At 41.0% G+C, this 14,082-nt stretch overlaps 1 protein-coding gene across 1 annotated transcript; it reads right to left on the bottom strand.

Moving 5' to 3' along the window:
• Positions 1–3: 3 nt before the first annotated feature.
• Positions 4–13,570, bottom strand: LOC130175091 (PHD finger protein 20-like). The gene is made up of 18 exons (XM_056385385.1): positions 13,510–13,570; positions 11,433–11,512; positions 11,060–11,231; positions 10,810–10,894; positions 10,336–10,409; positions 9,989–10,217; positions 9,615–9,698; positions 9,444–9,503; positions 8,400–8,586; positions 8,216–8,325; positions 7,805–7,927; positions 7,607–7,693; positions 7,334–7,476; positions 7,055–7,154; positions 5,560–5,755; positions 5,256–5,472; positions 3,347–3,623; positions 4–2,907 (listed from the first exon to the last, which is right to left on the bottom strand). Exons 2-18 carry the CDS (start codon positions 11,510–11,512, stop codon positions 2,771–2,773), a joined length of 2,361 nt encoding a protein of 786 aa, XP_056241360.1. The 5' UTR covers positions 13,510–13,570; the 3' UTR covers positions 4–2,770.
• Positions 13,571–14,082: the final 512 nt, after the last annotated feature.

Genomic DNA, 14,082 nt, shown 5'->3' with positions numbered 1-14,082 from the left:
GACTGGAATTTAATCATTTTAATCAAACTTTGAACTCCTCAGAAAAATCTTCATCATGCTTTAATCAAGAGTATGAAAATAAACAGGAAAACTTTCACTTCTGACTCTGAAGCTCCATGTGTGTGAACTTGTGTTGCTGGTTCTCACCAACTCGAACAAAATGATCACATGACCAATCATGTGTTTGTCTTCAGGTGTACCAGATCAACAAGATGCTGCTGTAGGTTTCCGATAGTCCGAACTCAGACTCGTCCCAGTTGATGACAACAAATCTGAAACTGGGGTGAACTGGTGATCCACCAGTTGCACCAGCAGCAAACACTGTGATGAGCTTAACACACATCAGGAGAACTTGTACTAGAGTGTAAGGGCCACTGGAGATTTTGAGAATAAATTTGTTGTTTTTAGGAAATAGTCACATAGCAAGACATTTTTTTTGGAATATTATGAGACATAAGTAACATCCAGAAAAGTTGTGATTTCACAACAACGGTTAAAGGTCCCAAACAGTATAACGGTAGATGTCCATGTCTTTTGATTATAAAGCAGCCTCTCGTGTGATTGGCTCACTGACCTGTTGTTACTAAAGCTCAAGAGAGAGACAGAGAGCAGATGGTAAACTACACTGAGATGGTTTTTGGTTCTTAAAACCACAAATATATCATCCTATGGATCAACACTTCAAATAAAATGCAGGGAAAGTGTAAAATACGGGACCTTTAATCACTTTTTCTTGTACTATTTTAACTTTTTTTCTAAAAATTTCAACCTTTTTCCTCAAATATTTTTTCCAGAAATCTCCAGTTTCCCCTAAAACTCCACTGTAGATTCATAACTAATCTCTCTATCAAAATAAATCTGCAGCATTATACAGTTGACTTCTTGTATAAGAGTATAAAAAATTCAATTTGACATATATACATTTTGAATTGTTTTTGTGTCACAATGGATTATGGTTTTGTTAATTTTATTGAAAACTGCGAAAACATATTACAAGCCAGCTGTTTTTACTGAAGGCCATGATATGCTGCTGAAAGCTCTGAAACACTGCTACAATAAGTGAACCTTGTGCGCTTAGAATATTTTGTTATTGTTCCCAAAAGACAAGAATGAACTTTCATGCTCTGTCTTCAATGACTCCTTTGTCTCAGAAAAACATAAGAAAATCAAAAGCTTAGATATGAATCTGCTTCAACCAGAAAAACAAATATGAACAAAGAAGGTGAGAGAACGGCACTGAACTGTGCTTGAGACAAACACAGGTTTAAAGGTGATATCCAACAAATCTTTCAGTTGATAAGTCTTATGTAGATTTAGCTTATTAAGTAAAGATGTAGACATTCTGCTTTAAGTCTGTGTGACATATCTGTGTTCAAAATCTGACATCGCAGATTGTACCCACTAACAACTGTCCTCTCCTTTCTTCAGAACTTAAATTGAATGACCTATCACCTCTGGAAAGGACAATAACATGTGCCAAGTTATGGATCTCAGCTTTAAGATTCTCACTCCTGCCTCACCCGCTCGCACCTGCGCTTAATAAGCTGAACATTTTCTGCAAAGTCAATTAACTTCTGTGCAATGAACACAATTACTGAAGGAGAGGATTAAATCCTCCCGAAGTTTGTACATCAACACTGAACACTGACTCACAAATTCATCACACAAACTGTCCTCTGAGCGAAGAGAGCTATTGGTGCTCATTAGCTCTTAATGAACCTGAACTACTCCACGACAGAGGAACGTCCATGCTACAAATATGTCTTTTGAGTCCACCGTGTGAAGTTATTTTCACATCAGCGACCGAGCTAAGTAGCTTGTTATGCAACAGTTTATGCTAGTAAACAGTTAGCAAGCTAGTTAAAGCTAAATTCCCCTCTTTTTTAACTCGTAACTGACTGAAATGAAAAACAGGGAGTAAACAGACTGGTCCAGAGAGAACAGGAAGTAGCTCAGACAGCTGTTATGACTGACCACTGCTAACACAGCTGGTGTGTTAGCAGTCTCAATGCTTTTACAGCTTAATATTTCACAACAATGTACAAATGAATTTTACTGCAGCACTCTTTGCTGTGACCAGAGTTTTTTTTCTCTTTCTTACTTAAAAAATATAATAACTTTTTAAGTAACAAAGAAAAAATATTCTCAGCATAACCAACTTTAGTACAATTTACAAAACACTGAACTGTTAAAAGCATCACTGTAGAAATCTTTAGACTTGTGTTCTACCCAAATCCTTTCTGTGTGTTTGTCAGCTGTTACTTTTCACTCAGCAGGAGGTTCGTTAGTCCGTACAGCTGCTGGAAGATGATGTATGACACCATATCATGTTCAGGCTGAACTCAGCTGTAACTTTTGTCGGATGTTACACATGTTCCTGATTACATGGACAATAGTTGATCAGAAACCAAATCCTAATGAATCAATTGTTAATCAAACCTGTCATCACCACGGACTGTGTGGTTGGACACGGTATGGAGTCCTGCTGGAGGCGGTACAAAAATCACCTGTTCACTTTATAAAAATGTCGCCCCTTTTTCGCTGTCTTGTTGCAGTACACCTCTTCTCCACCAGAGGGGATGCTGTCCTGTGACATCACAGTTTTCCCTCCAGACTCAGAGAGAACCGCTCCACGACTCACTCTCGACAAGTCTGCCAGGTCCTGAGCTGGCCTCGTCAGTCAGTCAGTCTGTCTGTCCGTTTGCTCCTATTGGCTAGCAGTGACTCGCAGGATCAAAGGTCAGGGATCAGGGATGAGGGAGTAGAACTGTCAGCGGTGGATCGAAAGGCGTCTCACAGTGCAGAGGTCGCGCAGCAGCCGCTTGATTCGCTGTTTGAGCTGTGGCAGTCGGGATAAAGGGTCAGGAGGCTCGAGCTCGCCCGAGTGGTCCAACCAGGACTCTAACACTGGAGAGAGGGAGGGAGGGATAGAGATAGAGATAGAGATAGAGAGAGAGAGTGTCAGAGAGAGAGAGGGTGAGTAATATGATATGAACAAGTACCACTAAAGGAGGCAGAAGAAAAACTACATCTAGTGACAAATACGCTAAGTTGGAATCACTGCAACTGTAAATGCCCCCTGATCGAAACTTTGCATCAATTCATTTTGAAAGAGGAACAGCCAATAGGGAAACTCAACTCAAGTCATGTGGTATTTGGTTGAACAGTGGTGGAAATATGATCACTCAACTATGATCAGTCAGATCAGTCAGTCACAGACATCTGTGATTATAGGGCTGGCCCTACTGGTGCGGTCCAGCCAAAAAGACTTAATATGGACTCCTCCCATGTTTTCCAGTGTTACTAAATAAACATGGCAGTGTATGTGCGCGTGTATGTGTGTTACCATCAAGCTCTCGTTCTATCAGGTCCATCCTGGCACTGATCTGGTGGTGCAGAGACTCGACGTGCTCCAGCAGGTTCAGCTGACACTCAGCAGCAGACGCTGGACGAGGCTCGGTTGTGTGCATCTGAATGTGGGTGTGTTCCTCGCAGTCCGTGTGTGTGTGCTTCTCTGTTTTTATGCTGGTGTCACTGTGTGTGTCTGTGTGTGTCACAGTGTTTCCGTCATCATCTGTCGTAGTGTCGGTCACTGGCTTGCTGACGTCTTCAGGTTTTATTTCCTAGAGAAACACAGATTCTATGTTTTAGTGAAGACAAGGAGACAAGTGTGTCTGTGTGTGTGTGTGTGTGTGTGTGTGTGTTGGGGGGGGCAGAGTTCCCTCTGTCCGGCTGTGATCTGTGAAGCTGGCTTCATTGTGTTCACACTCACTAGGAGGTAAAAATAGTTTCACATTTACCACAATGAGCCCAGAGCCTCAAACTGGTTTTCAGTGGTCTCATAGCAACAGCAGGAGCCTGTTTAGTGCTGCAAATATGAAGTTCAGCATCTCCGAAACGTTCCTCTGCCTCTCTGAGACCAGCTGTTTTTTTTTTTGTTTTACACCACACCCTTTGACTTCATACATCCCTCCATCAGTCACCTGTGCTTCCCATAAACTAGTCACAGTTTTTATTCAGAGGAGTAAGTGAAAACCATATTTAATTAAAAGCCAGGCTGAAACGGTACGTTTTCAGGTTTATGTTTAAGGATTTCAACACTACCGGCTGCTCTCAGGTCCTCGGGGAGACTGTTCTATCGGCATACAAGCTAAAAGCTGCCTCGCCAAAGGTTTTAGGAAGAAGCATGAACCTTACCACTGAGTAAACACACTAGACAACACACCGAATCACTGCTCAGTAACTACTGAGATGGACCCACAAATCCACCGATGACACCACCTGCCACGTGTTCTAGGATGATAGGGTTGTGCCGATGGACGATGATATCCGTGATCGACGATGATCAGATCGATCAATGATTGCTCATACTTTCGCAAATGTCAAGACGATATTTGACTTGTTTTCCCATTAATGTAGTAAGTTATTATTTGTACTATTAAATTAAAACTAAATTTAATTTGCCTGCCAGTTTCACTTCTATAATCGCTATAACCAGTGGTTGCAACACGCGAGCACACACACACTGCTGATTGTAATGAAGCTGCTTGTTTTGTGTAGGAGCTGCACTGATTTCAGAGCAGAGGAGATCGACAGACAGACAGAACATGTCATTTAGTTAAATTTCTGGCTGCTTTTTATGGTGGTAAATGGAAATTCAATGAGGGAGAGAGGCAGCAGAACGGTTCATTCCAAGATGTTTTGGATCTGGAACTTCTTCCTCCTCATCTCTCCCTCCCTCTGTTTCCTTCTAGAAGTGTGAATGCTGTGTTTGGTTTTGCAGCTTGCGTGTTTGTGTAGTCTGTCATCTTTCCAGGTCTTTCGTGGTGGAGAGGAGGTCATGTGGCTCGGGTCTGTTGGTGGCATTTAAGGATATATGTGTGTGTATATGTTGTCATCCTGATTGTCCACATTATAAATCTATGTTGCTCTATTCTGTACGCACGACATCTATTTCCTGTCTGTCTGTCCTGGAAGAGGGATCCCTCCTGTTGTTCTTCCCGAGGTTCTTTCCATTCTTTTTTTCCCTGATCCCAGTTGAGGGTCTGAGGGGCTGTATGCTGTACAGTTTGTAAAGTCTTCTGAGGCAGATTTTGATCAGTATTTTCGGGCTTGACGTGATACTAAACATTGTGTAGGCTATATCTGTCTAGACACTGGCACTGTCTGAAGATAACACATTATCAGAGTTAAAATATGAGGGTTCATGATGACAGAAACTTTGTAATTTTATCAATCTGACTTGGAGCTTTTACCTTTTGCTCAGTGTCGTGTTCCTGCTTCACTGCAGCTGTTTGCCTTTCCTTCTCTCTCTCCTCTGCTTTTTCCCACGATGCCCCGGGCTTCTGGTAGCAGTGCTCGCTGCTGACATAACAGACGGCAGGGTCTCCTCTTGGGCTGGATGTCAATCTTGGCCCATCTTCCCGTCTCCATGGCAACCTCCACAGCTGCAGATCAGGGTGGGAGGGGGAGCTGTGCGGACAGACACATAGACTGACTGAGAATACGTCTCTGTGGACAATAACACATAAACAGAGTCACTGCTATAACTGAACTCACTGCAACAGGCTGATTTTGAGCTGCAGCCCACTGAGGACCTGATTGAGGCCATGTATGTGTGCCAGCAGGCGGCTGGTGTGTGTGATCTTGGAGGCATTGATCTCAGAATAGTTCTCCTTTACACACGACAGGCCGAACATGTGACCAGAGATCAGCAAATCCGGCTCTGACAGGAAACGCTGGGCCCGCCTCCAACCTGAACATGAGTGTTAGAAATCATAAAACAAAATATACTTCACACACGAGTTCATCATTATCACCATCACTGACCAACTATAAATCTGGGACCAATATATCACTAATATAACATCTTAATCAGTTTAAGCTAAACTGACTCGACTTTTCTCTGACTGGTTTGAATTCAAAACACTGCACTGTTTTATACAGAGAATGTTCATACTCTTGTTACACCAACACAGGTGTTTTCACTTGGTTTGCGTAGCTACACGTCCTCTAATGGCACAGTCAGACCAGATTTTTCTTCCCATTTATTTCTATGTGGAGACACATTAACTTCGTGAGCTGAACCGGCTTCCTTTGATTCGCTCAGACTTCAGTCTGATTGAACTTCGTCTAATCTCCAGCCAGTTTGACAGAATGGGCGAGACTGACCTCTCATTCAGGAAATGTTTTTGTTTATATTCTTGTTTTATAACTGGACAGAACCTGTTCAACGTGCTCCCATCATATTCATAACTGCATCAACACTCAGTGTTTGTCTCTACCTGGAGAAAGTATTGATTTTGGGATTGGCAGAATCTACAGTCATGCTAGCAACTCTGTGAGCCTACTTTGAGCTAAATGCTAACAACAGCATGTGAACATGCTCACATCTTAATTGAGCATTTTAGCATGCTAACACTGGCTTGTACAAATGGACTGGCAGATTTGTAGACATTTGGTCAGAAACTTTAGTAACTGATGATGGCCCTAGATGAAAAATCAGAGGATGAGCAAAATGATTGCTTGCCATGCTTTTAGCCACAACAAAAACTCTGGATTAAATGCAGCTGTAGTAGATCTGCACAGGTTTCAGCCTGAGCAGAGGTCTGATCAGTGAAGTGAAAACACCTGTGCGGATGCTTGGTGTAACCTTTTCTTGTTGAGTTGCATTGTGGGTAGCGAAGGCACTAGGTTTTAACACTGACAAGCAGGAATTCAACAGAAATATCTGGTGAAGGAATAAGTAATAAGTAATAAATAAATGTATTATTGTCATAACCCAGGGGAAGCATTAATGTGGTGATTCAAAGGCCAAAAATATTCAGATGTCTAAAGCTAAAGTCAAATGTCTTGGTCTGACTGATGCCCAAAAGATGAGTTTCCCAAACAAAAGATAGATCAGATATATAACTGTTTAAAACCGTTATAAACTATGAAGATTATGAACACTAACACAGGCTTGCGGAATATTATTATATTATAATATTAAATCCTATAATTGAATATATTTAAATATTTAAGTGTCCTGACACACAAACACACAGAGTCATACCTGCAGTGTGTCTGCAGTAGTAGCAGATGTAGTTATGTGGGACGTTGTCTTCATATAAACCCATACAGGTGCCGTGCTGCCAACATAGACACGACTCGCACTACAGAGAGAGAGACACACACACACACACACACACACACACACACACACACACACACACACACACACACACACACACACACACACACACACACACACACACAGATCTTCGTAACTACTCTGGGCAGGAGAAATGATGACAGACTGAAAAAATGTCTTTCTGTATTTCTTCTGTGTTACCTGGATCATGAAGTCGTTCTCTTCGTCCACCTCACACACACACCTCACCACCTCACATTCCTCTGTCTCCATAGCAACAGGCCAAGAGGGTGTGTCCTCTCCACTCTCTGCTGTTAGCGTCGACCAGTCACTGCCGTCATCAACTGAAAGCCGAAGGATGGAGGTTAGAGCCGAGACACTTTTATATTCAGTATCGACACACCAAACTTATGCATTTTCACATAAAGAAGAAATACTATGCAGAGTTTCTGTGATGTGTGTGTGGTTTCCCACCTTGTGTGTGTGTGTCATGGTGTCCGGTGGACAGCTTCAGAGTGATCGGAGGTCTGTCTGAGTTCTCATCGTCACTGCTGCCGAGTCCTGACGAGAAGAAAAACACAATCCAGTGACACTGGTAAAGATACTGTGTGAGGTGTATGTTGTTGTTCTGAAAACAACAGGAAGTTTCTGTAGTTTGTCCAGGTCTCTCACCTGACTGACTTTTCTTTTTCTTCTTCTTCTTTTTCTTCTTCTTTAGTTTGACCCTCAGGAAGTTCTTCCTGTCCTTTCTGACCTGCCCTTCGGTTTTCTCCCTCCCTCCATCCGTCCTCACTTCTGCTCACAGACAACAGGTTAGAAGGGTCAGAAAGAGTAATGTTGCTGTCTGAACAGTGAAGTGGAACTCATGCTAAACTTTAAAATACTTTATAATTAACCCAACACATTTAAACTTTAAGCAGGGCCTTGTATTTGAACAAAGATATGTTTTCTGTCTTTAAACATCAAAGATATATCAGATATTATTAGTTATCAGTCTTACATACTGTGTGTGTGTGTGTATGTGTGTGTGTATGTGTGTCCTAGTTGTTTGAGTTTTTATAAGTGCATGTGTGCCTGTCCTACCTGATCCCATGGTGCTGTGCTCCCTGTCGTCACGGTGACAGCTTATATTTTGATTCTCATTCTTTCTGTCTGATAAGAAGTCGCCTCCCTCGGAAGATGACCGCTTCCTCCTACAACAACCACAGTCAGTGCTACACACAACTTTCTTAATAGCTCCCATTAAGGATTCGAACCATCAACCTACCGTGGCGCCTCCTGCTCGCTGCCCCGCTCCTCCAGCTGCTGGTCAGAGTGGTAGTACTTGATGTGATAGTGGAGAAGACTTGCCTTCCTGAACGACTTGGTGCAGCCCACTGCGGGACACTTGAAAGGGTTGTGGTCCAACTCAATGGAAAGGATGGGGGGAGGCTGGTTCTTTATCACTCTGTACACTGAGACAGGGAGAAGGAAGACAGCGAGTTCAGTGAGTCTGGGTTAGGAGCAGGTCTGGACATCAAACCTAAAAACACTTTTTGGTGCCAACCATAATGTCTCTGTAGCAGCATGTATAAAAAACAGTCAGGTAATGAAAGGCAAGGCAAGGCAAATTTATTTGTACAGCACATTATCATACACAAAGGTCATTCAATGTGCTTAAGAGAAATACAAGAAGCTTAAATTACAAGTAAAAAGCATAATAAGAAAACAATATAAAACAGTATAAAAACACAGATTATAAAAAAAAGATAATATCTCATTAAAGTGCAAGATTAAAAGATTAAATGAAGGCAGAGGAGAACAGAGCAGCTTTAGCATCTTTTTTAAAGCTAGTTATGGTTTGGGCAGATATTGATATCCAATGGGAGCTGGTTCCAGCAGTGAGCAGCACAATGGCTGAGAAACATTTCACCCTGTTTAGTTTTTACTCTGGGAACCACTAACTGACCAGCTCCTGCAGATCTCATATACATGGAACATTTCTGAAATTTATTTAGGGCATGGACCATTTAGTGACTTATAGACAAAAAGTAAAACTTTGAATTAAACTCTGTATCTGACTGGAAGCCAGTGAAAACACCTGAGAACTGCAGTAATATTCTCTCTTTTCTTAGTTTCAGTCAGAACCCTAACAGCAGCATCTGAAAAAGCTCTTGCTGTCTAGTGGTCTTATTTGGTACCAGTGAGGACAGCACTGCATTATTAACTCTCGAAGATATAAAAGCATGAATGAGGTTCTCTAAGTCTTGTTAGAAACCAGGTCTCTTTTTTTTAATTGCATTTTGTTTTTATGGTGTGTGACTTCACTTACATGGTTCTCTGCTGAATTTGTGTGTGGTGGGCAGGTGGGCCTGACGCTCCAACAGGACGTCTGAGAGAGAGGGGGAAAAAAGATGAGGTTGTTGGTACTTCAGTTAGAGCAGTTATAAATGAAAGATGAGTCTTTTCTGAAAAACAGTATCTGAAATTCTCTGATGTTTACCTCTGTCAATGTGGGCGGGGTTAGGAACAGCTGGCTGGGTGGAGTCAGCTGTGATTGGCTGATTCTGGGCTCCACTGCTTCTACCTGGAGGAGGAGCAGTTAATTAACATCAGCAACATGACTGTAGACAATGAACGTGTTCCAGCTATCTGTCTGAAAAGCTGACTAAGCATACAAAGTCACATGCACAGATCAGCTTTAGGGCATTTGCCTCACCCATGATGCATTTCAACACTTCTGAAACATCAATTAACGTGTGATGGTCACCGTTTTCTTTTTTTAAAGTTTAGGCAAATTACACATTTTGTCGATTTTTGAAGAATTATTAAAATTAGCTTCTTCAAAAGCTGGGTGTCACAGGTCATCTGACTTACTGTCATCTGTTTTCTTCTTCGCTGGTGGATGGGAGGATGAAGCTTCTGCCTTCCTCTTCCTCTCCCCCTCCTCCTCCTCCACAGCTCCTTCATTCTCCTCTGATGTCACCTTCTCCTCTGCCTCCTCTTCCTTCTTCTCATCTTCCTCTCTTTCTCCTCCATCCTCCTCCTCGCTCTCCCCTTCCTCCCATCCCTCGCTTCCCACTGCACTCTTCTCAGATCTGGACTTCTGTTTCCACACACACACACACACACACACACAAAAAAGAAAACGCTCTTAGAATGAAAGGAGCTGTGATTGGTGAAGCCAATCACATAAGAACCAATGGGAGGTGAATAGTTCTTACTTCCTGGAAGGGTTTGACCTTGGTGGGCTTCACAGTCCGAACCACACCGTCATAGAAACGCACTGTGTAAGAGTCTGACACACACACACACACACACACACACACACACACACACACACACACACACACACACACACACACAGTTTTCTTAAACATGTGATCCAGTTCATACAATTTTGAGTCATTTTTTACTTAATTTTTTGTTATTTGTTGATTAGTTTTTCAACTAACAGATTAAACATTTTGTCGACAAAATGTTAGAAAACTGTTAAAATATCCATCAAAATTTCCCAGACACCACAAAAATATTAAATTTCAATAATAGAAATCAGAAGAAAAAGAAGGATCTTGACACTTTAAAAAAATAAAACAATTATTAAAACTGTTTGTTTTTTCTGCCAAAGGACTGATGGACAAGTCAACAAATTGTTTCAGCACTAATGTACAGCAACATAAATTCATATGGAGCCTCACCGTCCTTGTTGACTCTGAGGATTTTGGCCGGGTAGAAACGACAGTCTGTCCAACAGGCCAGAACCTTTGTACCTGAGACAAACATCTGAGACAGCGAGATAGAAAGAAAAATAAAGTCCAACAAAGAAACCAGAGGAGCACAGACTGACATCTTAACATGCGCACACATGCAAACCATGTTTGTGCCAGTGAAAACCTTTCCAAACATTCAGAGGTATGAAACAACACGCATGTAGTCAGTGTGCCGTACCGGTTGTGAGTGTGGTGGACTCCGGCCCTGCCTCCTCAGATTGACTCGCTCCATTGGCCGAAGGTACGGCGAGTTCCACTGAAACCATTCATCATGTCGACGGCTCCACTGACGGTAGTGGATCAGGACCCGCTCTTTGTTGTAGTCGATTTTTTCAATTGTGGCTGTGTACCTGATAGGAACACACCGCAGTGTAGGATGAGATTTGAAAGTTATCAATCATGTCATCAAATTTTAAAGGTCAACAGAACACAAAAATTTAAATTTCATCTTTAAATTTTAAGACAAAGCTACAATTCTAAATATCATCATGAATCAACTATTGGAGGTTTTTATGCCACTACAGATATGTATGTTAGTGTATATTCCAGACCAGTTCTTTTGTCGATCTCGGGCTTCCAGCTGTGCTCCGACCTTGAAAGTGATTCCTGACCTTTCAGGTGGTGTCTTCATCTGCAGTAACAGAGAAAAAAAAAAAAAAACTCCAGTCAGTTTAATATTTATGATTTTTTTTTTTACATGTCCTGTCTTTTGCAGTAAAATCTCCAGATTTCTCTTTGTAAAGTTCATGCTGATACATTTTTTAAATTATCACCTGCTTGCTTTTCTTTTGTTTTGAGGGAACTGAGAGGTGATTTTTACTCTGTATGTTTGCTATGTCCTGAACCAGAGGTGGATTGTTCAAATCCTCATGTGTTGGGTTTGACTCCAAAATCTGTTCATTCTTGTGGGTTTAAGTAAAACCTTTGTTCCCAATGTGTGTCTGTCCAACTTGCTGTGGCAGCAAAATAAAGCGCAATGTTTACTTTTCACATTCAGAATCAGCTTCACTGACCAAGGGAAGCACATTTACACGTACAGGAAATTTGCTCTAAGAAGCTGTCTGTATACTTGCATACAATGCAGAGGACACAGGATAAAGATAATGGCATACAGCTTAACCATGATATCGAGCTACACAAATATGATCTCACTATGAACTCATTGCGCAGGCAATGAAAAGAACACTGAAATAAACAGTATAAAGAGGTGCATTAATGTGCTTGATGATTTGGTATTGAAGCCAGGGCTGCAACTAAATATCATTATCCTTATGAATTAACCTGCCAACTTTTTCTCCATTAATTATAAAATGTCAGAAAATAGTGACAAATGTACATTAACAACTACTCAGAGCCCGAGGTGACATCTTGAAATGTATTGTCCTATTAACAGTCAAAACCAAAAGATATTCAGTTTATTACCATGTTAGGCAACAACAGAAAACCCCCCCATCAAATCCTCACATTTGACACCATGGAAACTGACAAAATTCACCAGTTTTACTTTAAAAAAATTACTAAAAAAATAGCTGCGGGCTAATTTTCTATCAACTGACTAAGTGATTAATCAAGTAATTGTTGCAGCTCTAACTGCAGCAACTTCAATAATATCTGTTTATAGAGCTCGGTTATTCAATTTAATTGTTCACAAATGTGATACCAGGTGGAAATAAACTGTTCTTGTGACTGGTTGTTTTGGTGTACTCTATAGCGGTACATTGGTAATTACGGATTTAAAGTTTCAATGTTGTCATCATGCACAGGCAAATTTGATTAAATTCTTTTTAGTACAGGAAGCCTTAATCAGAACTAAAAATAAAAAACTGTGTCCATAACAAAACTAAAACGGCCTTGTTTCAGGATACGTCTAATGTACGTGTGTAACAACGACAGTCAGTGATGACACCATACATACTGTACGTCACTAACGTCTCAGAGATAACGGCTGTGGACAGACAAACTTCAGTTTAGTTTATTCATAAATAAATAAATTTTTCACAAATCTTTAACTGAATTATGAGAGATTTGAGTTTAAAACGTTAAAAATCAAGCAAAGGGCAAACAATGAAAGAATATCTTTAGAGACATATTTGTGTCCGTTCTGTCAGTGTCCTCTGTGAAAGACGCTGATTGGTCCACAGGCAGCTGTCGATACCTGTTCAGACTTCTCACTGGACGTCTCTGCTGTCAGTCGAAAAAAAGAGTCACGCCCCTCTGTAGCTGCTCAGATATTTGACAGTAGCTAACATGCTAATGCTAACTGTGTTAGCTTCAAAGAGTAGCAAGCAATGGCATTAAGACTAAGCGCAAATATGCTTCAAAATAACACGTTTGTAAACTACACCTGCACAGCAAAGGAAACAAGCAAAGTTTTGAAGTTGTACATAATGCTCGTCCAGTTAAACGGAGTTGTGTCTTCTCTCCATTGACTGTGAATAGATAAGCTAACACAGCTAACTGTTAGCCTGTGCTTAGTCTGAAAAGTCAGTGACAGCTGCAAGCGGATTAAGGTTTCGTGTCGGCCAATGAGTTGTCATATAAGCGTAAACCTTTATAATAGCGTCTCCGCTGTTTAAAGGTGATTACGAGCGTTAAATGTGTAAATGAGTAACATCAAAGCTTGTTTACCTCTGGCGGTACTTGTACACTGCACTCCTCATACTGTGATGGCCGCAAAGCGCATGCGCGGATGCAGACGTTCAGCTGCTTAGTGTTTATTTGTCTCAAGGATGTTTGTTATATTCTTCTAAAGCAATGATTATGGTTAGATACCATTTATACAATTCTTATAATTTGTAAATACTTGTTTTATTAATGGTTAATACATCATTTGCAATTGCTTTATAGATGAGCTATAAGTGAATAAGAGCAATATGAAAAATCCCACTGGCAGGTGTTCTCATTATTATTTGGAAATACTGAAGTCACAAATATTGGTAACCCATTAATAAATGCAACAACTTAATTTCTTGTGTCACCACATATGTTTGTTCTGTTGACCTAATAAATAAACCATGTAAACTCAATGTTCCAGAATCAAGTGACACAAACACACAAATGATGACACCTAGAGGCAGCAATGTTCATTACACCCCCTGGCCCTCAGTAAAAATACTACAAAGTAAAATTTGTCCTGAGGGTGGTGGTCTGAGGCCAAAGGATCATTGAAAGAAAAGCTTTGCCTTGGTACTGGGTTATGAG

This window comes from Seriola aureovittata, chromosome 9 (assembly GCF_021018895.1).
Source record: "Seriola aureovittata isolate HTS-2021-v1 ecotype China chromosome 9, ASM2101889v1, whole genome shotgun sequence".
Classification (NCBI taxonomy): domain Eukaryota; kingdom Metazoa; phylum Chordata; class Actinopteri; order Carangiformes; family Carangidae; genus Seriola; species Seriola aureovittata.
Note: the sequence above shows the minus strand (reverse complement) of the source record. Positions and strands in the feature narration are given on the sequence as shown.